This window comes from Eptesicus fuscus, chromosome 6 (genome assembly GCF_027574615.1).
Source record: "Eptesicus fuscus isolate TK198812 chromosome 6, DD_ASM_mEF_20220401, whole genome shotgun sequence".
Taxonomy (NCBI): domain Eukaryota; kingdom Metazoa; phylum Chordata; class Mammalia; order Chiroptera; family Vespertilionidae; genus Eptesicus; species Eptesicus fuscus.
In genome coordinates, this window is record NC_072478.1 from 60,370,747 (window position 1) to 60,397,071 (window position 26,325).

Consider the following 26,325-nt stretch of genomic DNA (forward strand, 5'->3'; position numbering starts at 1 on the left):
GGTTTATTATAAAACAATCCTATCTAATAAAAGAGTAATATACAAATTGACCATCACTCCAATACATAAGATGGCTGCCCCTATGTGGTCAAAGATGGCTGCCCCCATGTGGACACAATATGGCCGCCACAAGATGGCCAGCAGGGGAGGGCAATTGGGAGGGACCAGGCCTGCAAGGGAGGGCAGTTGTGGGCAATCAGGCCTGCAGGGGAGGGCAGTTAGGAGTGACCAGGCCAGCAAGGAGGCAAGTTGGGGGCAACTGGGGAAGGGCAGTTGGGGTGGGGTGGACCCAGGCCTGCAGGGGAGAGCAGTTGGGGGGGGACCAGACCTGCAGGGGAGAGCAGTTAGGGGTAACCAGGCCTGCAGGGGAAAGCAGTAGGGGGGGAGCAGGCCTGCAGGGGAGGGCAGTTGGGGGGGACCAGGCCTGCAGGGGAGGGCAGTTAGGGGCAATCAGGCTGGCAGGGGAGCAGTTAGGCATCGATCAGGTGGCAGGGGAGTGGTTAGTGGGTGATCAGGCTGGCAGGAAGAAGCAGTTAGGGGCAATCAGGAAGGCAGGCAGGAGAGCTGTTGGGAGCCAGCAGTCCTGGATTGTGAAAGGGATGTCCGACTGCCCGTTTAGGCCCGATCCTATCAGATTGGAGAGGGTGCAGGCTGGGCTGAGGGACACCTCCCCCATGCACAAATTTCATGTACTGGGCTTCTAGTATAGTATAGGACCCATTTTAAGTTTTACATAAACCAATTAATTGAGATTTACAAAAAGTCTTGATATAATGTAGCCCATCATTGTTAGGGGATTACCAGCTGCTGTAACAAACAAACCACACATTTTCAATCATTTTAAATAACCGAAAGTTTAATTTTTAACTTAAGTAACAGTTGTCCACTGTTGGTATCCCTGGCGACTAGTGGGCTTTCTTCCACAGGTTGGTTCTGTGGCCAGATTCCTTCCAGAATGCGGCTTTGCTACTCTTTAGTTGTCAGCGAAATGGGGTGACAAGGCAACCCACTTCTTAACCACCTCACCTCGGCCTTAAATTGCCACATTAATTGACACATTCCCACCTAGAAACAAGAGAGTCTGGGAAATGTGGTCCATCCGCTGCTTCTCAGGAATAACTTCTACTTTGGAAAGACCAACACAAAATTGTGGTGGGTAGTTAATGGTCTCAGCCATACACCTGAATCTCAGGAACTCCGTTATAAAAAAAAATGGTTCACTGAGATTTTGCATTACCTTGGTGTACTTTAGACCAAATCTTGAGGAAAATAATGAAAATTGAAGAGGTATATTTTAAAAACAATATAACAAAAATAAGCCTTGAACATTAGTGTGAAACTTAACTTACTGTTATTAAAATATTCTGTCTCAGTTATTTAATTGCGAACATTTTATTGGAGACCAATATTGTGTTTGTGCACTCAAACTCACCTACTAATATTTTTATGTTTACCCATAAATATGGACAACTGTAATATATCTGGGAGACATACTCTAAATCTTTAGAATATGAGAAAAATGAGATGCAGACAATGCAAGTTTTTACTTGTATAAAATGCAAGCAAATGAAAATTTACTCTCAAGCTACATTTTGCTGAATAATTCTATTTAGGCATGGATTTATTCTAATAGTAGAGTTAAAAATTAAAGTATTTTAAGGGATAAAAATGCTCATACTAATGCTTCTGACTGCTCATTACCCTGTTTCTGAATTGTAAGACTTAATTCATTTTTCCATATGGTTTTGCTGCACGTTTCTCCCTTCTTTATGTGTCCATGTACATTTTTCCAGGAGCCTTCTTCAGCCCTGCAGTCTCTTAATCTGTGTCTGTTCATTTCTTACATCTCCCTACAGGTCTCTCTGTCTTCTCTTTTTGTTTATGGAGTTCTTCATCTGTGGACAATGGAAAATGGTGAGATTTAGATGAGACATCAGTGGTATTGAAATGCAAAATGTCTCAGTGAAAACAACCATAGCCTTCATGTTACTGTAAGAAGCAGAGGGCAGGTGTTTAATGCTTGAAATCAGTGGGATCACTGTGTACCTATATGTGACAATCTGCTTCTCACATCACTGTGTTCAGCTCTGGCCCAGAATTGTCATTAAATTAGAACATGAACCATGGATCTTTAAGGATGTTCATAAATAGGTTTATTGAATATATTCTTCTTCTGTCACTACTTTTTTTTTTCTTCCAGGACAACCCATGCCATCTCTCCAATGACTTGCTGTGTTTCCCCCAAATGCATTTCTTTAAAAATGTTATTAACAGCGCAATCCCCACTCATGGTGGAAAACAAACATATAGTAATTGCACTAAATGACAATGAGGCAAAATCACTGAAAACACATAAAGGGATTCGTATGAGTCCAGTCATCTGTAATCTAATTGTTTCAAGTCTGGAAAGCTACCAATCCCTGCTAAAAAATATCAAAAATCACATAGCCAAACAGGACAGCTCCATTTCTAGGGGTTTCTGGAGAGTTTGGAATGAGCAAGAGTCAGGGAAAGTATGTAAAAATATATGGAAGAAAAATCATATGAATAAAAATATAGATAAATTTTCTTTGATATATACTTTATCTTTTTGTCTGTAACATATGACAGAATTTTGAGGCGTGAGATAAAATTAACAGCAGTGGTAATATAAAATCAACAGTAATTCTGCAAAAAAATTATAAGTAAAAAAGAGAAATGCTCGAGTAATTTATGGGTCAGATTTAAAGAAAAGCTTTCAAGGTCTCTTTTGGGTCATTATAAAGAAAATGTGAAATAAGTATGATTTTAAAATGAATACTTGTAGTCAAAAGATACTTAATGTAATTTTAAATACTTTATGTTGAGATTAATCAGTTATGTTTCAATTATATAAACAAATAGTCTCTACTAACAGAATTAAAAAATACTCTGAAAAACCCTGTTTTCCCTTTTTTTTTTTTTTTGTATCTCACATATTAAGAAGTTTGGCATTTTCTTGTCCTTATGAATCCCTCTTTTTATTCCTCCCTCCTTTTTCCTGATTACAAATACATGTGTTAAAACATTAATGATTTTTAAATAGAAAATGTGAAGCATCAACAACTTGTCTTTAAAGATTTCAGAATACTCAAATACCCTAGAGTAGGTTTTAACAGAATTGGCCCCATGGCTCAAAGACAATTTTAGATGCTCCAGGATCCATGACTTCTATGATTCCCATTGTGTGTGTCCAACACGGGGGATGATATGGAATTTATTTTGGTTCATGCAAATCTCAGAAGATTTTGTTCAGGTTATAAAACAATTTCAGTAGTATATAAATTCAAGGAATTATGGAATTACTCATATGGTCTGCATATTATATATCCTTGTAACCTTTAGTGTGCTCATCTCTCTGGAGAACCACACTAGGTTTACTCATTCTGCTTCCACAGCAAGTCTTTCTAGCCAATATGAAGCCCTGGGAACAATGGTTATTTCTGGATCTATTATAGTTGCAAAGCATATGAAGAATGCAACCCATGCTGCATGTGTATTTATGATGACTCTTAGCTATTTTTGGCTTAAAATATGTCACATTGTAACAATCAATATCAATTTGTGTCACTTATATAAAATATCATACCTGTTTGTCAACATGTAAGGGTCCTAGGGACCTTGTACATAGAGTTAAAGTAGGTACAATGCAGCCATGATATGATAAGATATATCATGGATGTGGAGCTTAGAGCTGGAAGAGCTAGGTTCAAGTTCCAGCCCTTCCATTGACTGCTTTTGTTACTTTGACCATGTCACTTAACCCCTCTTAGCCTTGGTTCCCTTGTTTGAAAATGGGAGTATTACCTCCTATTTCAATAGTTTGTTGTGAATTTTGTTTATTAATTGTTCAGATTCGAACTCATTCCACACAAAAAAAATTGAAATGACGTGTAGATTTGAAGATCAAATATATTTGCTAGTGCTTTGTAGATTATACAAATGTAAACTATGAGCTATTACTACTGGGACCATTTGGATTCTTAGAATGAAAGTGCTTCGAAGCAGCTGTTCCAGACTTCCATGCAATCATTTCAAATGAAACATGTATTTATCCATAGATATTTGTTGACATAGACTGGTTATTGGTACCAATTCAAAATAAACCTATGAGAAAGGTATTTCAAGACGTTTTGATTGAAGACCATTTGCAACTAATATGAAAAATATCATATTCTCACGAATTTAATGCCTGTTACTTGAAAAGACTATATATAATGGCAAAAAGCTCTTAGGGATTAAGTGACTCTTTTCAATACATTTGTATTTTGTTAATCATAACAGACACTCACAAATACTTGAGAAAGAGTAGACCTCATAGGTGTGAGTCATTTTTATTCAGTGTCAAGACAATGGTTTTGTTGCCCTTGGAATTAGTGGCTGCCTCACAGTCACACAGAGGCTGTGAAACATCAGTGGCCTAGCAGTTCCTGCAACTCCTTTTATTATCATGTACCATTTGCTTTAATCTTGGGTTACTAACCATACTTATCTGCCCTCTGCATCTGAAGCCTTTAGAAAGATGCTCTGGCATGGCCTAGTAGCTTTTATCAGCTCACCCAGCAGCTCTTAAGCTTTGACGCTCGAAACCCAGGAGTTAACCACTGGTGCCAAGCCCTTCTGAACAAATCAACTGATTTCCTCCTAACTGATTGCTGTTTCTCTCAAGGCGGCCATGATCCCCTCTCCTCCTTCCCTTTGTCCAAGTGAAATAGAACTTCAGGACAGAAGAGAGTGGCTATTTTGTCACAACCCTTCCAATTCCCGGGGCTTAATTTTACCTGGAGAGGAATTACTAGGTGTGTTAGGAATTGCAGCAAAGTGAGACCATCTCTCCTGTCATATACTTTAGGCTCCTTTGATTCCTTCTCCCCCTAATATCTATCTAGTATATTTAGCTGATAGTAAAATTGTTAATCTAGTTAATTTTACCTGACAGGCATGCTTACTTTTCCTTCTTGTCTACAAAATTAATTAAGTTAGCCTCTGTTGTCTTTTTAATTTTAAAAGGAAAATCTACTACCTAAACAGCGAAACTATACCTTATAGTTCATGTTACACAGGAAAACTGTAGAAATCATGGAATACATATTTTCCCCTCATTTATGGTAGCTGCATTCTCAGTGACTGCATGAGAAACACAGCCTGGAAAAGAGCTCTCCAATAAACATTATATTCAGCAATTATGATTTCCCTGGAAATCAATAGTCAGTGTTTGAGGACCCACGCACAGGAGATCGTGCGTACACATTAGTGGTTAAAATGCTTTGACTTCAAGGTAGGCGAGACCTTGCGGTTGAACTCTGTGTTTCCACGTACCAGCTGTGTATCCTTGAACAGTTATTTAAATTCTGTAAGACTTCATTTCCTCATATATAAAATGGTGATGATGTTTCCAACCTGCAGGATTTTCCAAGGATAAAATGAGGCAAACATGTAATGTGCCTAATAAAATGCCGGGCACATAGCAGACACCACATAAATGGCAGCAGCTGCTGGTGTTGTTTTTTGTTGTTGACAAGCTGACGGGGGAGAAAACTAACCTGGAAGGTTAGGTGTTTTTTTTGTTTGGTTGTTTTAGGATCCCTTCTGTTAAGATCAATTTAGAAAACTTTCCTCAGAAGCACCATAATCTCCAGGCAGGAAACAGAGGGGGAAGCTGGCATTCTGGCTTCCATGCTGGGAGCCCACAGCCCAAATTTGAGACTTACTTCTCTCTACTGTTTTGCAGCATCATGTGATGAGACAGGACTACCTTGTCCTGGGCAGATTAGGTCACTTCACTGCACCGAACCATAAGTCACCTCACTTTTTATTACCAGAACCTTTTCATTGCTTGGCCATTTCTTAATTTCATTTCTTAACATTATTCTTACAAGGAATACAGAGTGTCTCTTCTGCTCTCTCTGTTTCTCTCCTCCATGGAAAGAACTTAGCATCCCACTTGGGCACATTGTAAAGCTGAAAGGATCCAAGTTTATAATAATACAGTGAGTGATTGAAAGGTTGTCTATAGACCTTCATGTTCCTCTTCATTCCCCTTTGCATTTCCATGTAACCTTTCTTTCAAAGAAACAGAACTCATCTCTAATTGGCCTTGTGCCATTCACTCTTTTGTATCTAATTGGCCTGCTGATTTTCTTTGCTTAAATTGAGCATTTATCAATCACAACTAGCAGTGCATGTTACGGTGTTAAGAGGAAATTCCACAGGACCCTCCCCGCACTGGGGAAAGGAAGCATCTGCTCCTTTCCTAACAGGATGCCAGGATTTAGAGGTCAATGTGTTTCTCCATCAAGGCTTAAGACTTTGGGGATCAGGGGAGTGTCAGGCTCTAAGCAGCATAATGAATGGCAGAGGCTGACTGGCTAGGTTTGCCTGTTCTCTACAGCACTCCTTAGCATAATGAGCTGGGACTTAGTGTGCTAAAACCCGCCTGGCTTGGGGAGTGAGGCAGGCTGTGCCTCTCCCGCCCCCCCTTTGTCCCCCTGGTTCTGAACTGTATTTTCATCTTGGAAAAAATTATTTATATTGAGGTCTTCATTAGTGACACCAGCAGGGTTAAGGCTCCATGAGGGCTGATAAGCTCCATGGCCAAAAAAAACCCATCAGACTTTATGCAGGGAGCTGAAGGTTTAAGTTGCTTGAACGGGAAAGAGTCTGAAGAGGTGATTATGTGAAGCAAGTAATGTGTATCGGTAACATGGAATCAAATTATTGGGGTCAGTAACTTCCTGGCTTTCCAAGCGCATTAAATGAAGACATAACCTTGCATTTGCACTGGGTATTTCTTGATGCTGTGTCCTGTCAGCACTGTCGGGCCCTATGTGCTTCCCAGCACGTCACCTCTAATTTCATGGGATTATCTTCACTGTTGCTTTAATAGACATTCATGATCTTAAGCTTCCTTTGAACTTGCAGCAGGGCCATGCAAAGTCATTATTGTGAGCACTTCTGTGCTTTTTGTGTTCCATGCAAAATTATTACTCCTATCATTTAGAAAGGTGGCTATATCCTGCTCTCAGATTTCCAAAAAAAATTTTGGAAGTATTATTTGCTGGTAAGGGAAGATCCTGAAGGGGAAAATCCCATGAATGTGAAAGACCATTTCGGGGGTCTAGTCTCAGAAAGGTGCAAAGGCAGCGAATTAGTATTTGAAAGGTGTAGCGGACAATGGTTCTCAAAGTGTGGTCCCCTGGCCAGCAGCATCAGAACCACCCAGGAACTTGTGAGAAATGCAAAACCTACGAAATCAGACACTCTGGAGCGGAGCAATCTGTGTTTTAACAAGCCTTCCAGGGATGCATGCTCAAGTTAAAGAAACACTGCCTTAGCATTCATGGAGTTCAGGAATGGGGTAGAGCAGGAGACAAGACTCCAGAAATCTCTACATCTGCCCCATGGACCTTATTACATTACAAAGGAATGTGTGGTACCTCACTCCAGTGAAATGTTTATGCATATCCAACAGAGCCTATAATTATTATACATACCATTTAATTTCTTGTTTGAATTAGCCTATCGTCCTTGATTTTAGAAAAAGAATAACGAAAGATGACTAATAAGCGATTCCTTTGTGCATTTCAGAACCATCCCCCTTGCCATAGGTATATCCATGGCCATCGTCACCATCGGCTATGTGCTAACGAATGTGGCCTACTTTACGACCATTAGTGCTGAAGAGCTCTTGCTTTCAAATGCAGTGGCAGTGGTAAGTCCAAGTTGGGGAAATGCCAATTTGAATTTAGGTTAATGAGTTGATGCAATTTTATACTAGTTCTTTCCAGCAGAAAAGGGTTTTGAAATTCAGTAATCTTTTCTTGACCTGAATGATAATGAGCATCTTTAAAAAATTAGAACACACCTTAGCATATTCCATTTAACTGATACAGCTAAAATCCTATATGATTTTTCTGTAGTGTTAATGTCATGTAAGACATTTCTGCATATACATGCTTGAAAACACATTTCCACATATACACAGTCTTCCAACGTGTCTTTAAGGACAGGTGGGCAGAATTTAAAAGAATGCAGTTTTGGGTATGCCAATTGCAATTATTCTGTACTCTTTCCCAATTGTAAACTTTTCAAACATTTTCCCCAAAGTACCACTTTAAAAATTTCCAACTTGACCATATATATTTGTTTTTTCTCTTATATCCTTTTGAATACTAGTCATGAGATATTATTAATTTGGGGGAATAATGAGTTATTCAAAGTTACACAGATGTCATTTCTGCAGCACTTCTCAGAATAATAAAATGCTAATGTGCATTTTTAATTCCCTAAGAAGTGGATACTCATAATTTTACATTTTCCAAAATTTATGAGACTTCAGGACTGTCTTTGCTACCAAAGGTCATGTTATAGGACTGTTATTCTGTGACACATATTTTTATTTTGTATAAAACCATAGGTAGTAAGAGAACCTTCACTCATGACCTCATAACAATGAAGGGGGAGGGGGAGAAGGAGGGGGAAGGAATAACTTCCAATCATTAGCTGTCAGTTCCTTTAAAAATAGTCATATTACCTCATATCAGCAACATCCATGGGGAACAAATGACCTCATTTCACATGAACCTATGTATGCGTTCACTGTATTTACAAAAGGCGTCAGCCAGTGCTGTAAGTTCTAGCAGACACCCAAATGTACAAAGCTTACTGCTGTCCGGCCAGTCATCTCATCTTATTGGACAGAGGGCAGCACTTATTCCTCGAGCGTAATGTGGCTCATTAATTACACAGCACCAGCTGCATCAAGGACAAGTAAAGAATCCCACTTTTTTTTTTTTTTTTTTTACAATACAGCCTTTATGTCATGGCATAAAAGGAAATTTCGGAAGTTTTGCTTATCTGTTGTCTTTCCTGTGGCTTGATTTCCTTGGCCTTGTATTTGTAGTCTAGCCTTTTCATGGGAAACACAGAAGGAATTGCCCGATAATTGATTTGATGAACACAGATTCAGCTGATGTGATTATTCTGGGCAAAAGATTTTCAGAACATCTCATAGATAGGATATCAGTGATTAAGACATCAGTTTTTTTATGTTTTGTGTTTTTTTTGCCATGTTTTTATGTCATGACGGTGGGGTTGGTATATGAAACAAGTGTCCATCATTCTTCTCGGTGTACATTTGTGCTTCACTATCAAAATGTGGCTTTCTGGGCAAAGAGAAGGTATTGTGGATTTCTGTCTCCCAAAGCAGAAATTTTTTCTGAAGGAGCTTTTCCACTTACCAGAATGATAGAAGATTTTGGCCACAGTTTATAAAGATTCGGTAAATGGATCGTTGCCTTTTGAAAGTAAAGAATAGGTGCTTGTTTAGACCTTTGCCCACATTTTTGCAACAAGCAATGCCATGGCACCTAATTTTGATTATTGTCTACAGAGTTAGTCTGACCCTAACCAAACATACACATATCACCACACTAATAGGAAGTCATAGAATGAGTCTGGCATACATTGTTTCATTTTATGCCACTTTCTGGCAAAGCACTAGTTTACGTCATTCTGTCTTTCACTAGACCTTTGCTGAGAGGCTCCTGGGAAATTTCTCATTAGCAGTTCCCATCTTCGTTGCCCTCACCTGCTTTGGCTCCATGAATGGGGGTGTATTTGCTGTCTCCAGGTGAGTGAGTTCAAGCATTTTCAGAAATGTATTTCTGTTTTTGAGATTGGATGTGATAAGGATTACTTTAAAAAGAAATAGTGCCTCCTAACCTGTTGTTTTTAAAGGGACAGGCAGGATTGAAGTCTTTGTCCAAGTAACAACAGCATGTCTCCTTCTGCCCATTAGAGGGCACTGCGCCTCTACTCATAGCCCAGTCTGAAGCTGGGCTTGTGGCATTTTTTTTATAGTATGTCTACAGAGTCTAACAACAGCATTTTATTTCTGGTGATAAAATCTGTTGTTTCTCTAAAGGTGACAAGAAAAAAGTAAAGTAAGAGACACCAGAAATCACCACTTCACCCTATCTCTATCCCTATTGCTTTCTTTGATGTAAAAGTGCCTTTTGTTTTAATATAAGATTAAAACCCAATCAGATAAATATGAATGTTAGATGTGTTGTCATCCTTAAAAATGAAATAGCCAGTTGTTTACCAGAAAAATGAGATTATTCGGAAATAGCAGAGGAATCGCAATTCAGAACGTGCAAACTCTGGCAAAACCACAGGCGAGTCCTGAGAACAAAGGAGAGGGGCTTGCTTTTACAGAGGAAGGGAAGTCATTGGGAGTGGAGTTTTGATTGAAAGGCCATTGGAAGAGGGTGGGATTTCAGGGTTGCCGTGGCTTCTCTCCAGCCTAGTTATTGCTGGGCCAGGAGATAATGTCTTTTCTCCTGTGGGGGTAGAGAAGAAAGCTTCTTCCTGTTGAGCTCCCCTTTCAGGCCCTCCCAACTCTATTTTAAATGAGGTTTCCCTTATTCATGTTCACAGTGTGTATGTACATGTGCATGCAGAGTGTGTGTGTGTTGGTGTGTGTGTTTGTGTGTGTGTGTGTGTGTGTGTGTTGTGGTGTGGTGTGTGTTGTTTTGGTTGGATAGACAGCACACCTACAGTACTGGGAACCTAGAACTAAATTCATTATCAGCTATTTATATGTAGGAAGAGCCATGCTGAGTCAGATGTTGCTATTGTTTCCTCTCAAAGAAGAATACAATAGTTGGCAGATTTTATAAAATTCTAAGACAGACTTCTCATGATGGTCTCTACCTTATCTGAAAAGTGAAATCTAAGCTATCACCTAAGAAATGTCAAACCATTTGGGATGAAAGAGATGCAAGTTTTCTCTTAGGGTTCTGGGATATTTTCCCCTCTGCAATGATCAATTATATAGTCAACTCCACCCCCTGTTTTTCTCCCATCAGGTTATTCTATGTTGCGTCTCGAGAGGGTCACCTTCCAGAAATCCTCTCCATGATTCATGTCCGCAAGCACACTCCTCTGCCAGCTGTTATTGTTTTGGTAATGCACATTAACAAGTATCTCTCGATATAACCTCTAATAGCAGGCTAGCAAAGAGGATTTCACACCAGACATCAGAGTGCTTTCCTCTCTCATTCATTGAGAAAAGGGCTCTGTGTATATCTTGGCAGCATGTGGGAGGCAGGATGTTTTCCGCTGATGCATATTTGATGCTATGGGGCAATAGCCACATCACTTTTTTCCACCACTTTTGTAGAAAGTAGTGAGGTGCAAGGGAAATTAGTTTGGCTCCTACCATTGACAAAGGACCTGGTAGAAAAGGATGCAGAGTAATAAATACCAATTCTAAGTACAGAGAGGGGAGCCAAAAACTACAGTCCCAAATGACCCAGATGTCACACAGGCCCCTTTGAAATGCACACAAAATTATAGAAAACGCAACGATGAAATCCTAGACAGTGCAGTGATCCTGTGATTAAAAGTGAGACATTTGAGAGCAACCCTAGAGGGAAGAAATAAAAGCACCAAAACTTAAAATTTCAGTTGTAGGATTCTTTATGCCGAGAACGGTACCTGTGAAACAGGGGATGCAAAAGACTGTGTAAGGTGTAGCAGTGCTCAAACACCCACTGGCAATGTTATGGTCCCTTTATGCTTACCATTTTGTAACATTTTTCTCAAATGCAATCTGCTGCCAGAATTCATGGAACATGTTTTTTTTTTTTTTCTCCATGCATTTAATTTGTTTCAAAATGTTTCCTTGAAATTTCTTTGTAAAGTACACAGTACTCTTTGTGAGGAATCCGGAAGGCAGCGGTCACTTGTGGGAACAGAATGTATTATTCCGTGAAGAGGGCTTCGTTTTAAGCCTCTGCTATCAGTCATGCTGTCCATGGCGCCGCGGCAGAGACTCGCTGTGCTGATCTCTGGGCCGCCTTCCTTTGTGCGGTCTTGAGGGTCCCCCGTGGCAAGCACACGGGGAGAGGGAGCGTGGAGGAAGGAGAGGCCAACGTTTTGCATTCAGGGCCTGGCAGAGGCACTGAGAAGTGGCCCGTGTTTCATGGGTGCGTGGCCAAGAGCGACGCAGACGCCACTGGCAGAGCTTCCTGCAGACTTTCCAAGAGGGGACACTTGTGATGTTCATTATTAATTATTTATTAGTCATCTGTGGGCCCTTACATTTTCAGTCACTGACTGTGACTTTGAAAATATACTCTCTTCTGTCCAATGTAAAAGCAACTAAACACCAAACACCCATATAAAATTCCTTCTCAGTAACTGGTAGTGACGATGGCCCTCTCATTCTGTTACTGGTATGGAAAGGGATTTTAAGAGCAGACTATAGAAGGGAGGTTAGGTTTTAATCAACACGGTAGTTTATCAGTATAAGTAATCATTTGGAAAGGATAATAGTGATGTCTAGGTATGTGATGCTTTGGTATTGCCTGTGTTCCCTTTAACTCACCGAGTGTGGTTTTGTCCCCCTCCCCCCAGTATCCTCTGACGATGGTGATGCTCTTCTCTGGGGACCTCTACAGTCTTTTGAATTTCCTCAGTTTTGCCAGGTGGCTTTTTATTGGGCTAGCGGTTGCTGGGCTGATTTATCTTCGATACAAACGCCCAGATATGCATCGTCCTTTCAAGGTAACCTCAGCAATCTTGATGGGTTTACATAAATCTTTCTCCTAATACCTAGTCCTCCCTTTGTCGTAGCTTGATGATGGGGAGCTTGGGCGGGTGTGGGGGGGAGCGGGGAGGCATCCTCTGCCATCAGGTGTTTAACTCTTGCAGGTAGTGCCTTCAGATTGGACTGATTTTCCCGTGGGAAATAGTTCATCACATTGTTTTATGTGCTGTACTGAGCTCTTTAAAAAGAGGTGGTATTAATAGAGGATGTTTGATATGCTGATTTTTCATGACGTGTCCAATGACCTGATAAATTCAAAGCATGGGATATTCTGATCTATCTTTACGCTGAACATTTGTGGACAGCCAGACTGAGAAAGAGTGATGCCGATACGTATGGAATGGTGTCACCCTTTAAAACTCTAAAGTGGATGCTGCTGTACAAAATAGGCATTCTCAGTATTTTTAAAGGTTATGACTTATTACATTGCTCTTTTTCTACATTATACACTCCAGAAGGAATAAAAATGTAAAATATAGAGGGAAAGTGAAGGTGTATGAACTTACCACTTAAACGAAAGCACAGTTACCATAACTAAGCATTCCTTTGGGGAGGGTTGAAGAATACCCTTCTCACCCGTCTCCTTCAGCCTCCAATGCTCATAGATTGATTTGGCCTCTCTGTTCATTTGCTTTGAAGAAATAACAGACCAGGTTGTCAGTTACGTTGTCAGAATTTGTTTCTAATTATATTCATTGCCTAATCCTGGCAACATCTTCATTAGCGGTCCAATAGGAGTTGGCCTGTTTTGTTCCTATCCTCTCTTACTGTGAATCTCCAACAGAAAATCAATTTTCCCTGAAAGGATTTAAGATGTGACTAGCAGCCCATGGTCTTAGCTCCACATTAAAGTGGACTCTAATCATAATTATCAAAGAGCTCATCTTTTAATACCAAAAACAGAAATTATAGTAGTACTTACCTAGTAAAATAAATCAGGAATTATATAATGAAACACACTTATTTATCCTTAGAGTTTTTTTCTATCCAAAGATTTTTTTTTTAAATTAAGGGAATATCTATAATAATAAAAGCATAATATGCTAATTAGACCAGACAACCAAACGACCTTCCAGATGTCCTTCCGGACGACCTTCCGGACTAAGCTGGGGCTGCGAGGGCCAAGCCCCTTGCAAGAATTTCATGCATCGGGCTCTAGTGTTTAATATATTCTCTGTGTCCTTTAAAGAGACTTTGTTACTGCCCAGCTAGCATAGCTCAGTGGTTGAGCATTGACCTGTGAACCAGAAGGTCATGGTTCTATTCCCGGTCAGAGCACATGCTTGGGTTGTGGGCTCAATCCCCAATAGAGGCATGCAGGAGGCAGTCAATCAATGATTCTCTCTCATCATTGATGTTTCTATCTATCTCTCCCTCTCCCTTCCTCTCTGTAGGATGGTGCCTGTCACCTGGTCATGTATGTCACCCAATGTCATGACTGATGGGCTCACCTTGAACCACTGTCCATCCCTTGCACGGTGTTGGGAGTGATTTGTTTTTCTGTGTTGTGTTCCAGGTGCCGCTGTTTATCCCGGCTTTGTTTTCCTTCACGTGCTTCTTCATGGTTGCCCTCTCCCTTTATTCAGACCCCTTTAGTACGGGCATTGGCTTCATCCTCACACTGACTGGAGTCCCCGCATACTATCTCTTTATTATCTGGGACAAGAAGCCCGAGTGGTTTAGAAGACTGTCAGGTAAGTCTTTGAACCTTTTTACAGACCATGTTGTAGAAAACTCATCTATGTGTACACCCATGACACACATTTCTTAAAGTTCTAATTTATAAGTGGGACAGCTGCTAGTTTGAATGTGTTATTGCATTTAAATTAGAACTGGAAGGAAGAAAAGTGGAAGAATGTTTAGGGTGCAGCCACCGACTGCTTTCGGGGCAGTATTCAGTTGGGATGCTTAGTCACTTCTTAGGACAACAGCTTTCATAGGAAGAATTTTATCAGCATTTCTGAAAATGGTCTCATTGCTCTTCTGAATCCTTTCCTAACCTGATTCTTTTTATTCTGGGTTGAATGCAGGTTAGTGATTCTATATCATAACAGACTACTTGATGAGTGATATGAGATTTGGTGGGGAGTTAGGCAGAGACCTACAAAGGTCTTAAATATGCTTACTACTCCACCCTATTTAATAGGCATGGTAAGTCACACATGGGTCACAAGACCAGCGAGAACAAGGAAGAGAAGAATAACAGCTCTCATTTACTGTGTGATTCTATGGATTAGCACATACATGACCTTGTTTATTCTTTAAAAATCTTCTGAGGCAGGAAAATTATTATTCCTATTTTATAGACTTTGAGTGATAGCATGGGAGAACTCACACCACTTCTTACACATCACATAGATATTAGGTAGAAGAGCTAGAACTCAAACTCAGGCAGTTTTATACTTTAGAAGAATCATCCTGGAGGCAGGGAGGCTGGGTTAGAGGGAGTCGAGGCTGAAGAGAGAGAATAGAGGTTAGTTAACTTAGTAATCCTGATGAGGACGGAGGAGGATCTGAACTCAGGGTGTCAGCAGGGTCCAAGAGAAAGGAACGATATTAAAGAGGAAACGCCCACAGAGCTTGGTGACCAGGTAAGTTGGAGGAGAAAATAGTAGATCAGTAGTAGGAGGGGTGCTTAGGAAGGAACAGCCTTGGTGGAAAGCCCAGCCCTCTGTCCCAGGCTCTGCTGAGGGAGCCCTTTTCCCCACGTCATCATCTCTTTTAATCCTCCACAAGATCCCGGGTGAGGTGGTGTTACTCCTATAGCCGGATGGGGAACCCGGGACTCAGGGAGGGGGTTTTATTTTTGAGTGTACAGAATTTAAACCATTGAGCTAGGATTTGAATCCACATCTGCTGGATGGGGTGCCGGGGGGACGAGAGAGAAGGGTCAAAAACACAACCTGAGAAGCAGATAGGTTTTTGCAGGTGAGTTTAGAAAACAAGTTTTGTTCTCATTTGTTTTAATTTACTTATTTTACCATAACTAATTTTTTAAAGTTCAGCAAAAAGTTCAGAGAGATTTCTGGTAAAATTGTTTATAAATAATGTCAGTGCTACTAAAAATAAAATAACAATTTGGTATACGTATTGAATCTCTAGTGTGCTACACGAACTCCTTCAGAAGGCAGTCATTTAAAATACAGTTTTGCTACTATTCCTCTTTATTAGTTTTTAATTGGTATTTGGTATCTTTAGACCTCTTATATACTACTTATACTGAAATTTGTTTTCTAGCCGGCAACACTATTCCCCCAAGAAGTGTTACTATGAAAATTAGGTTCTTTAAGGCTAACACAGGCACACTGATCGCCTAGCAGGGTATTTAATCTCTATTTCTTGTTAGATCAGATTCATTTTCTGTAGAATGGTTTTAGTTATGTTTTCCCACTTGTAGGCAATACGATTCTGAAAAAAACAAAAGACTTGGTAAACAGTATTTACTGTTAGGATTGCTCTTCTCGTTACCAATGTTCAGGACAGATTAACACTCATCACCATGAGATCTGCGTCTGTCTCGGATCCTGGCCAGAGACAGTTAAAACCCTTGAGCACCATAGAAAAACAAGAGAATGCAGGATGACAGAGCTGGCAGCCCTAGGGTTGGGCCACATTGAGAAGGGAGCACTGAGAAGGAGCGAATTCCTTGCTTGCTCCCACGTAGTAGGCATTTTGTTCTTCCTGTTTGTAGCCAGCCTACTGTAATACTTCTTTCCTTTTGCTAACATGTACGTACTTGATACCACGTTTTTGTGAGTGCATGCCTATTGCTACGTTCCATGCTTCATCTTTCTTTGATGTGTTTTCCTGCTCATGTAATTTTAAAGTTTGGGGTTATTTTTCTGCCTCTAATGATGTTTTGATCATCTCCAAGAACTCCAAATTTAGTGTTAGGCATTTGTGAAAGCAGCAGCAATGTAGCAGCCCCATAATGATTATTTGGTTCCCAAAAATGCCATTAAGCCTCACCAAAGAACATGACAATTCTGCCTTTTAAACTGCGATCATTGCCACCCTTTATCTTTACAGCTGCCTTGAAAGTCTTTCCTCAATTTTGTTTGATTTTCCTCTTAGGCAGCATTCTTGTAATAAAGTAAAATAATAATTCATAGTATTTATTGCTGCAATAGCCAGTATTTTCCTAGCCTTTGGCCAAAACAGAACACTCACACACAGACACACAAAACAGCGGAGTCCTGATCCAGAACGTCACCTCTCCCCCAGCCACCTCCTTGTCAGAGACAAACTTCATGTGAACTTGGAGGCCAGAGAGCCTCTGCTTGGGGCAGTTAGTTCAGTGATAACAGATCCGGTTGTCTTGGTGGCTAACATTCTTTAGCCTCTGTGTTATCATTTCTTTTTACCCCAATACACACGAACCCATTAGCCCTGTGAAATGTCGGTAGATCAGAACACATCTCACTGAGGGTGCTTCCATAAAAAACGCGAGGCAACCAGACAGCTCTCAGAAAACGCTGTAAGGCTGCTCAGCCTAGACAGCCAGGGGATGTGCTGAGCCCGAGGATGGGAGAGACTCAGAGATTTGATGAATTCCTTTGGCCACAGGATGCCAGTATTGAACCACGTTCTGTTTGACAGCATTCCTGGGGTGAAATGAAGAGGGGCTCTTGAGGGACTAGATACACAGAAAGCTTTCTCCTGCCGTCTGTGACAGCGTGCTTAATTCTCCTGGCTCTTTATGTATTTATTTATTTATAGAAACACCAGCTTCTCACCCAAGGAAAATGGGGCGGAATAGCCACTGATATATTTAGCAGATATCCTGGTGATACCTAATCCTGGCAAAACCCAGCCAGGCTCCCAGCAGCCACTTTACTTGACACACTGGGTTTACGAGCCAGACCCCGTCATGGCCAAGACTGAGTGGGGTCACTGGAAGTTGGTTCCTGTTGCTCAGGGCGAGATAGGAGGACAGCTGCATTTAAACAAAGAATTTGATTAGAGAGACTCATACTGGGCAGCACCAGCAGAATGACTGTATCCATCTCCGTGATGGTGACTAGGCAATGCCCCAGTCCTAAAAGCATTCGTCGCTTACAGTGTGCTGCGGTGACTTCATTTATGACTCCTCAGTGAAAGCTGCTTTAGTGCACTGAACAGACGCTTTATGCAGACTGCAGTGCCACATGTGAGGCTAGTTAAGCTTGCCCACATTTCTTAGGGGCCCAAACCATCTTCATTATAGGATAAAATGAGACCATCCATGTGAAAAGGTTTTGAGGACTTTTTTTTTTTTTTTTTTAAACACATGCTATTATTCTAATCCCAACTTCTAGGGAAGATGGTTTGTGTACTAGTATTTCACAACTTCTGGCTGTAGTTCCTGTGATTGTACCAGGTGTGGTTGGGAAATCAGATTCTGCAAGGTCACTTGTTGTTTCAACTGGCTTCAGGAATACCTACTGAATATGAAAGGTAAAACTTGAAAATACAATTGCTGTTTGGTCTTATATCTTGTAGTTACTGTAAATAGCAAATACAGACTCACTGGCTCTACTTTATTTAAAGAAATAGTATCATGGGGTTGATTATCCACAAAGCCGAAGGACTTATATGAGCATGAGTGTAATTGAATGCTACATGCCTGGGCAAGCAGGAAGCTTCCTCAGAGGCTTACTTGGGTCTGTTGAGAACCCATCTAACAGCATAGTTATAGATAACCTAGAAGAAAAAGTTTGTGTGGCTCCAACAGCTACTCAGAGCCAAGATCAGCCACTCCACCCAAATCTCTATAATGATAAAGATTATCCAAATCTTGAGCATAAGAAAGCCACAGGAAACACAGGACTGGTTGAATGTGGAAGAAGAGAAAGGATGGGTGTGAAGAACTAGAAGAGAGAGTATTGGCCCCAGATAAGCTATTGAATAGAAGTCTAGACTGAACATTCAGGAAGGAGAATGTCACATTAGGAAAGCAGCAGGGTCCCAGCACTGCTCTCCCTTGTCTAGACCCAATGCAGTGTTGTGACCTGGGTAAGCAAGTTGGCTAAGAAAACAAAGGGCTGATGGTCCCAGAATAGAGAAACACACTTTGGAAGAGGCTTCTGTTTGGACGTGGAGGAGCAGATGCTAAATTAAAAAGTCAGTTATTAAAAAAAAGAAGAAAGGAAAATCTCAGTAGATAAATGCATGGACACACACACATACATACATACACACACACACACACACACACACACAGAAGTTGTAGAGATAGTTCAGCTAGCTACAGCAGACTTCTCTAGTGAGGAACAAAGGGCGGTGAAGAATTTAACACCACTGTTTTGGATTTGACCACTGTAGACAACTACAACCCTTGTTTCACCCTATCAGATGACTCTAGCTCCTTCTCTGCCTATAAAGCCACCTCTTCCTACTATTGATTGACACTTTTCTTCTATTTGTTTTTCTAGGATAATTTTACCATTTCTCTTTCCTGTAAGCATGGAGTTTTATTGCTCTTGAGTATTCACTTGTGCTTCATGTACATCTCAATGTAGAATGGGCTGTGACAAAATATAATTTATTTGTGAAACATTTACATAGAGTTTACCATTTGCCAGAACTGTGCTGGGCCCTGTATCATCAATGGATAGTATAAAAATTAGTATGCTGAGGAAAACAACTTTTACAAAACAAATGATGGTATTAAATATTGCTTGGAAGGGACTATTACAGGTGGCAAGTCATAAAAGAGAAATGCTAAATATCTAAGTGAGAGATGATCTGGGTCTGAAGCCACCAAAATGACATGATAGGCTTGAGAGTCTCCAGGGCCAGTAGTACTTTGAAGAGGTTCTGTAGGGATTGATTATAAAGATAAGAAGTGACCAAGAAATAATGTCCTGGGAAACCAGAGTCAGAGTTCTAGGACTACCAAGATAAAATGACCTTAGAAATGATCTAGCCTAGTGGTTTCTACATGTTAGTCTATCTGGATTACACATTTATGGGCTCCACCTTCAGTTTCTGATTCAGTGGGTCTAGGGTGGGGCTTGTAAAGATGTCTTTTGAATATCTTAGCTGGTCTGCAGAATACACTCTGAGAACCACAGACCAAGTCCAAGTCCCTCATTCTTTGTTAAATTAATTTATTTTTATCGAGATACTAGGAGCCCAGTGCATGAATTCATGCACGGGTGGGGGCCGGCCGGGGGAAGGGACTCCGGGTGGTTGGCGGGCTGGCCCACCCCCTGGTTGAACTCGGGTTGAACTTCTGGTCCAGGGTTCAATTTGCTTATTACCCTTTTATTATATAGGATAATTGGCATATAACATTGTGTAAGGTAAAAGTGTAAAATATGTTGGTTTGATACATTTACTAGGTATACTGGTTAATAATGCGGATTTTTTTCAATAGATGGAGTTACACATACATTGATATATATGCAATTTGATATGTATGCTATTTTGTTGTATTGACAACAGCTTCAAAACTTCATAAGTTAAATTTTCTGAAGGTGTTAACATTATAGATATTTTTACTCTTAAAAATGTTGACTTTCGTGCCAAATAAAAAGAGCATTTGTGGGAAGTTTTAATCCATTACTTTATTTTGAAGAAAAGTGCTGCTCAATACTTTGGGAAGCTTATGGTGAACATGCTCCATATCAAGATACTTGGGGAGGCTGGTTTAAACGCTTTAAAAGTGACAATTCGATGTGAAAGACAAAGAATGTCCAGGTCAACCGAAAAAGTTTGAAGACCAACAGTTACAAGCATTATTGGATGAAGATCTAGTCAAACTCAGAAACAACTTGCTGAAAGATTTAACGTTGCTCAGCAAACAATTTCCGATCATTTACAAGCAATGGGAAAGATTTTAAAGGAAGGAAAATGGGTGCCACATCAACTGAACGAAAGACAAATGGAAAACCGAAAAGTCATCAGTAAAATGTTGCTTCAATGGCACGAAAGAAAGTCTTTTTTGCATCGAATTGTGACTGGCGATGAAAAGTGGATTTATTTTGAGAATCCCAAATGCACAAAATCAGGGGTTGATCCAGGTCAACCATCAACATCAACTGCAAGGCCAAATTGCTTTGGAAAGAAGACAGTGGTGGGATTAGGAAGGTGTGGTGTATTATGAGCTTCTAAAACCAGGTGAAACCATTAATACTGATCACTGCCAACAACAAATAATCAATTTGAACCACGCTTTGATAATAAAACAACCAGGATAGGCCAGACACGGCAAAGTAATTTTGCTTCATGATAACTCACCATCACATACTTCAAAACCAGTTAAAGACACATTAAAAGATCTTGCCTGGGAGGTATCAACCCACCCGCCGTATTCACCAGAACTTGCTCCTTCAGATTACCACTTGTTCCGATCGGTGGCACACGCACTTTCTGAGCAGCACTTCAAAATGTATGAAGAAGTGAAAATTGAGTTTTTGAATGGTTTGCCTCAAAACAAGAAAAGTTCTATTGGGACGTTATTCACAAATTACCTGAAAGATGGGGGAAACGTGTAGCTAGCGATGGACATTACTTTGAATAAAGCACTTTTGATGTTTCTCTTGAAATTATCGTGTTTTCTTTGATTACAAAATTCGCATTATTAACCAGTACACCTGTATATACTGCAATATGATTACTACAGTAGCATTAGCTAACAATAGCTTTTTTATGTCATGTATTTATCATTTATTTTTTTGTGTGTTGAGAGTAGTTAAGATTTAGTCTCTGAGCAACTTTTATAATATGGTACATTAACAATAATCACTATGGCGTGCATTACATAGAACTTACTTATTTACTAGTTTTAAGTCTGCACCCTTAATATCTCCCCAATTCCCCCACTCCCTATCCCCTGATCATCAACATTCTACTCTGTCTTTACATGTTCAGTTTGTTTAGATTCCACATACAAGTTATTTCATACAGTATTTGTCTTTGTCTTTATTTATCTTACTTAGCATGATGTCTTTAATGTCCACTCATGTTTTTGTAAATGGCAGGATTTCCTTCTCTCTCGTCGTTAATAATATTTCACTGTTTGTATGTGTGTCACATCTTCACTCATTTGTTGATGGACACTTGTGCTGTTTCCAAATCTTACATATTGTGAATAATGCTTCAATGAACATGAGTGTGAAGATATCCCTCCCAGATACTGATTTCAGTTCCTTTGGATACATACCCAGGAATAGGATTGCTGGGTCATATGGAAGTTCTATTTTTAATTTTTTGAGGAACACCCATACTGTTTTTCATAATGACCGTTCCAATTTACATTCTCACCAACAATGCATAAGGGTTCCCTTTTCTTCTTATCCTTGCCAACATTTGATATCTCTTGTCCTTTTTAAAATATTTTTTGGAAGAATATGAATTTTTTTTTCCTCTCTTATGTGTTTGGTTTAAATGTTCTAGGCCAGCAGGCCTCTATGCTCCATTTAACCATCAGGAACCTTGGTCACTTCCTTCCCTGGGGCAGTGCCACTTAAAGTATGGACTGCAAACAAGTCTAGCTCATGAACTGCTTGGTAACAGTACTATGAATTGAGTCATAATATCCTAACATATGTAAGGTAACATCTCATTGTGGTTTCGTTTTGCATTTTTTTGACGATTAGTGATGTTGAATAACTTTATGTATGTCTGTTGGCCATTTGTGTATCTTCTTTGGAAAAAGGTGTATTTAGGTCTTTTGCCCACTTTTAAAATTGTATTATTTCTTTTTCTGCTGTTGATTTATCTGAGTTCGTCATATATTTTGGAAGTATGCTTTGCTAATATTTTCTTCCATTCTGTAACTTGTCTTTTCAACTTATTGTTTCCTTTGCTTGGCAGAAGCTTTTAGTTTAATGTAGTCATAATTGTTTTACTTTTTGTTGCCTGTGCTTTGGTGACTTGACCAAGAAATCATTGCCTAGATCAATGTCAAGGACCTTTTCCCCTATGTTTTCTTCTAGAAGTTTTGTGGCTTTAAGTCTTACATTAAAATTTTTGGTTCATTTCAAGTTAATTTTTGAGTGATATAAGGCAAGGATTGTTTCATTTCTTCTTGCATGTGGATATCCAGTTTTATATCCTTTCCCTATTGTGTGTTCTTGGTACCCTTGTCAAAAATAAGTTAATTATATAGGGAGGTTTGTGTATCAGTTCTCCATTTTGTTCTACTACTTTATGTGTCTTTTTTTTATGCCAGGACCATACTATTTTGATTACTATAGCTTTGCATTATAGCTTGAAATTAGGTATCATGATGCCTCCAGATTTGTTCTTTCTCAGTATAGCTTTGGTTATTTGGGGTCTTTGGTGGTTCCAAACAAATTTTATGACAATTTTTTTTACTTATGTTATAAATGCCATTGGAATTTTTATCAGGATTGCACTGAATTTATAGATCATGTTGGATCTAATGGACATTTTCTCAATATTAATTCTTTCAATCCTGGAACACAAGATATCTATTTCTTTGTGTCTTCTTTAATCTCTTTTATCAGTGTCTTATAATTTTCACCTCCTTGATTAAGTTTCTTCCCAAGCATTTTATTGTTTTTAATGCTATTGTAAATAGGATCACTTTCTTGATTTCTCTTTTAGATAATTTGTTGTTAGTGTTCAGACATGCTACTGATTCCTGTATGTTGATTTATACCCTGCAATTTTAGAATTCATTCATTTCTTCTGATACTTTTTAGTGGCTCCTTTAGGATTTTCTATATATAACATGTCATCTGTGAACAGAGATAAATTTTACTACTTCTACTCGGATACGTATATCTGATATTTCTTTTTCTACTTAATTGCTAATTGCTCTGGCTAGGATACCAGTACTATGATGAGCCATCCTTACGTTTCTGAGATAAATCCCACTTGATCGTGGTGAATGAGCCTTTAACATGTTGTTGAATCTGGTTTGCTAATATTTTGCTGATAATGTTTTTAGACATATTAATAAAAAAAAGTATTGGTGTTCATTCTTCATGTTTGGTAGAATTCACCAGTGAAACCATCTGTTCCTGAGCTTTTCTGTATTGGGAAAAATTGATGGGTCTGAGCCTTGAACTGCCTGGGGAGGGGGGCCAGGGTAGTGACAGTGCCCCTAGCAATAATGGGTCAGAGCCAGTACCTGGGACCCAAGGGGCAGGGCTTGGGGCCGCAAGAGGTATCTCAACAATGACAGTTCAGAGTCTTGACCAGGGATGGAGGGAGAGGAGGGTGAGGCAGCAGCAACACAGCCCTAAATAATGGCAGGCAAAGTGTTCTTGGGACCCTGAGGGCTGGACTCAGAGCAGGGGAAGCTGCCTCAGTAATGGTGGGAAAATGCCTGACCTGGGCCCAGTTGGGCAAAGAGAAGTGGCAGCTCAAGTCTTGTGTATGGTAAGATGCTGTGGCACCCAATTCCTGAAAATGGGGCACAGCAACAACCAGAGAACCCGAGGCCATCTCACTTCAGCAACAGCTCCAGCACCTGGGAATAGGTACAGAGGTGGGGGCACTCCAGGCTGCTCCATGAGGGGATCAGCATGTTCAAGACTGTGGGAGACCTCTCTAGCAAAAGTTGCAAATGTCCACAATGGTGAGGTTTGCTGGGGTTCTCCGGCTCTCTTTCTCTGGAAACTTTCTTAGATCTCTGACTGGGGGGTGTGGTGATGTAGGCAAATTACCTTTTTTACTTAACTATGTGGCCATCCTTGATTTCTGAGCTCTGCCAGGTTTTTGCTGCAATTTTTTGTTGTTGTTGTCTAGATTCTAGAGCTTTTCCTGAGCTATTTTCTTCCATTTGTAGCTATTTATTGTCCTGTTTTTTCTTAAGGCGGTGATGAGCATGGGGACTTCCTAGCCTTTTACTAGTAGCTTGCTGATGTCACTCCCAAGTCCCTCATTCCTATAGATGGAGGCAAGTGAGGTCCTGGGAGTTGAAATGTTTTGCTCAATAATACACTACAAGTTTGAGACTGAAAATTTTATTCTGATTCTTCTCTTGATTTTGCTGAGGAATTGATTGTAATCTCACAGGTATGAAAACAACAAAGCAATTTTAAACTGAATATGAAATGTGTTTTTGAACAGTTATTTACATCTTGATCCTATTGTCTCAGAATATTTTCAGCCTCCTGATTCATAAATAAACGTCCTTATTTTAATAGAAAGTATTAACACATTCTTCTGAGAAGTCATCATGGGAAGTTATAGACGTGGCATATTAATTGAACATGATAGAATTCTAATGAAGTAAACAATTCTTGTTAGTGCTCTATGAAATAGCAGTTGTGTGTTTTCAGTATTCAACCCCAAATAATTCACATTTTGCTGTTTTTTATGTATTTCTGATTTCTGTACATTTTTAATTTTTCTTCATTATTTCTTTGTAGGCAGAATAACCAGAACATTACAAATAATACTGGAAGTTGTACCAGAAGAAGATTGTCATAAATTATAAATTAATGCATTTGAAATCTTGGCAATCTATCCTTGGCTTTGTTTCTGCCCAAAGGGCTGAAACAAAGTATGGACGTTCACCTCATTTTATGAAAATCCAGAGGACTGCAGCTTTGGTGATGGAATAGTTATTTTTATTCAGATCTTTTAGTGTATTCAAACTGGTTTCTAAGAAATTTAGTTATAACTCCATGTAATTGTAGAAAGCTGATATGCAGCTATACCATGAGTTCACGTGATTCTTGTGTTCCTGATACCTACCTGTTGAGGTGAGGGGAAAAGACTACGGGATGGACAATTAACTCAAGTGGTCTTTCTCTGTAACATATCATGGCTAAGAAACTTCAAATTGAAGACTGAGGTGTTTTCTGTGTATATGGGTTTTGTAAAAACATTTTTTACCTACTATAGAAGACCATACTGTGAAAAGTGTTTTCTATTCTTCTAGAGAAAGAACAAAAAAAGCATACATCATCATTATGGACAGAGGAAAGAAAGAAATTTGTGTTACATTGGCATTGCATTGCTTCCCCTTCGGTGCCAACTTAGATGTCACTCATCTTTTAAGGGTTAATACTAACAGCATTGTGAACAAAGGACAGGGAGGTATGCCTAACTTTAATAAATACATTAAAGAAGAGCTTCTAGGAGCTATTGTTTACAAATTTAGGAATTATGTTTGTGTAAAATCATTGAGAATTTAATATGTTGGGGTATATTTTTTCACTCCTCGTCAGGAAGCTTTGTGGTTGTCTGATATTTTGTTTTCATGGCAGCCCATTTGATCAGGAAAGGATGTAACATCCTTCTTACAGCAAAACAATAGTCAGTTTGGTATTAAATCCTTTTAAGCACCATTACCTGTTTCACGAATAATTTACCCTTGATAAATATATCTAAATATGTGCATTTTCAAATCTTCAAATTAAAATATCAATGTTAAGACAGAAATCACCAAGACAGAAAATGCCCAAAATATTATACCTAACCCTATAATCATATCTATATGCAATGATAGTAATTCTGGACAATATTTTTAGTTTATAGTTATTTTTACATGGTGATGAATTTTGACAGGTTGTACATTTTCTATATATATTTTATATTCTGTTAAAATATCTTTTCAGATAAAACTGTGCAGATCAATTAGGAAATGACATATATTTACATAAAAATTGAGGAAGAAGCGCCACTGCTAAATAAGATTCACAACTGATGTTTCTAAAAATTTTCCACTTCTATATCTAGGCTTCGTCAGTAATTTATTCACCTTAATTATCATTTAATCTGCA

General features: G+C 39.4%; 1 protein-coding gene across 1 annotated transcript in view; it reads left to right on the top strand.

Annotated features, from left to right (window-relative positions):
* The window catches only part of SLC7A11 (solute carrier family 7 member 11), a 74,040-nt gene extending 48,131 nt beyond the window's left edge, over positions 1-25,909 (top strand). The window contains exons 7-12 of the mRNA XM_008143555.3: positions 7,606-7,729; positions 9,546-9,649; positions 10,890-10,986; positions 12,442-12,591; positions 14,151-14,328; positions 24,967-25,909. Coding sequence (XP_008141777.1) covers positions 7,606-7,729; positions 9,546-9,649; positions 10,890-10,986; positions 12,442-12,591; positions 14,151-14,328; positions 24,967-25,034 — 721 coding nt within the window. The 3' untranslated portion in view covers positions 25,035-25,909. The remainder of the gene's footprint in view (positions 1-7,605; positions 7,730-9,545; positions 9,650-10,889; positions 10,987-12,441; positions 12,592-14,150; positions 14,329-24,966) is intronic.
* Positions 25,910-26,325: the final 416 nt, after the last annotated feature.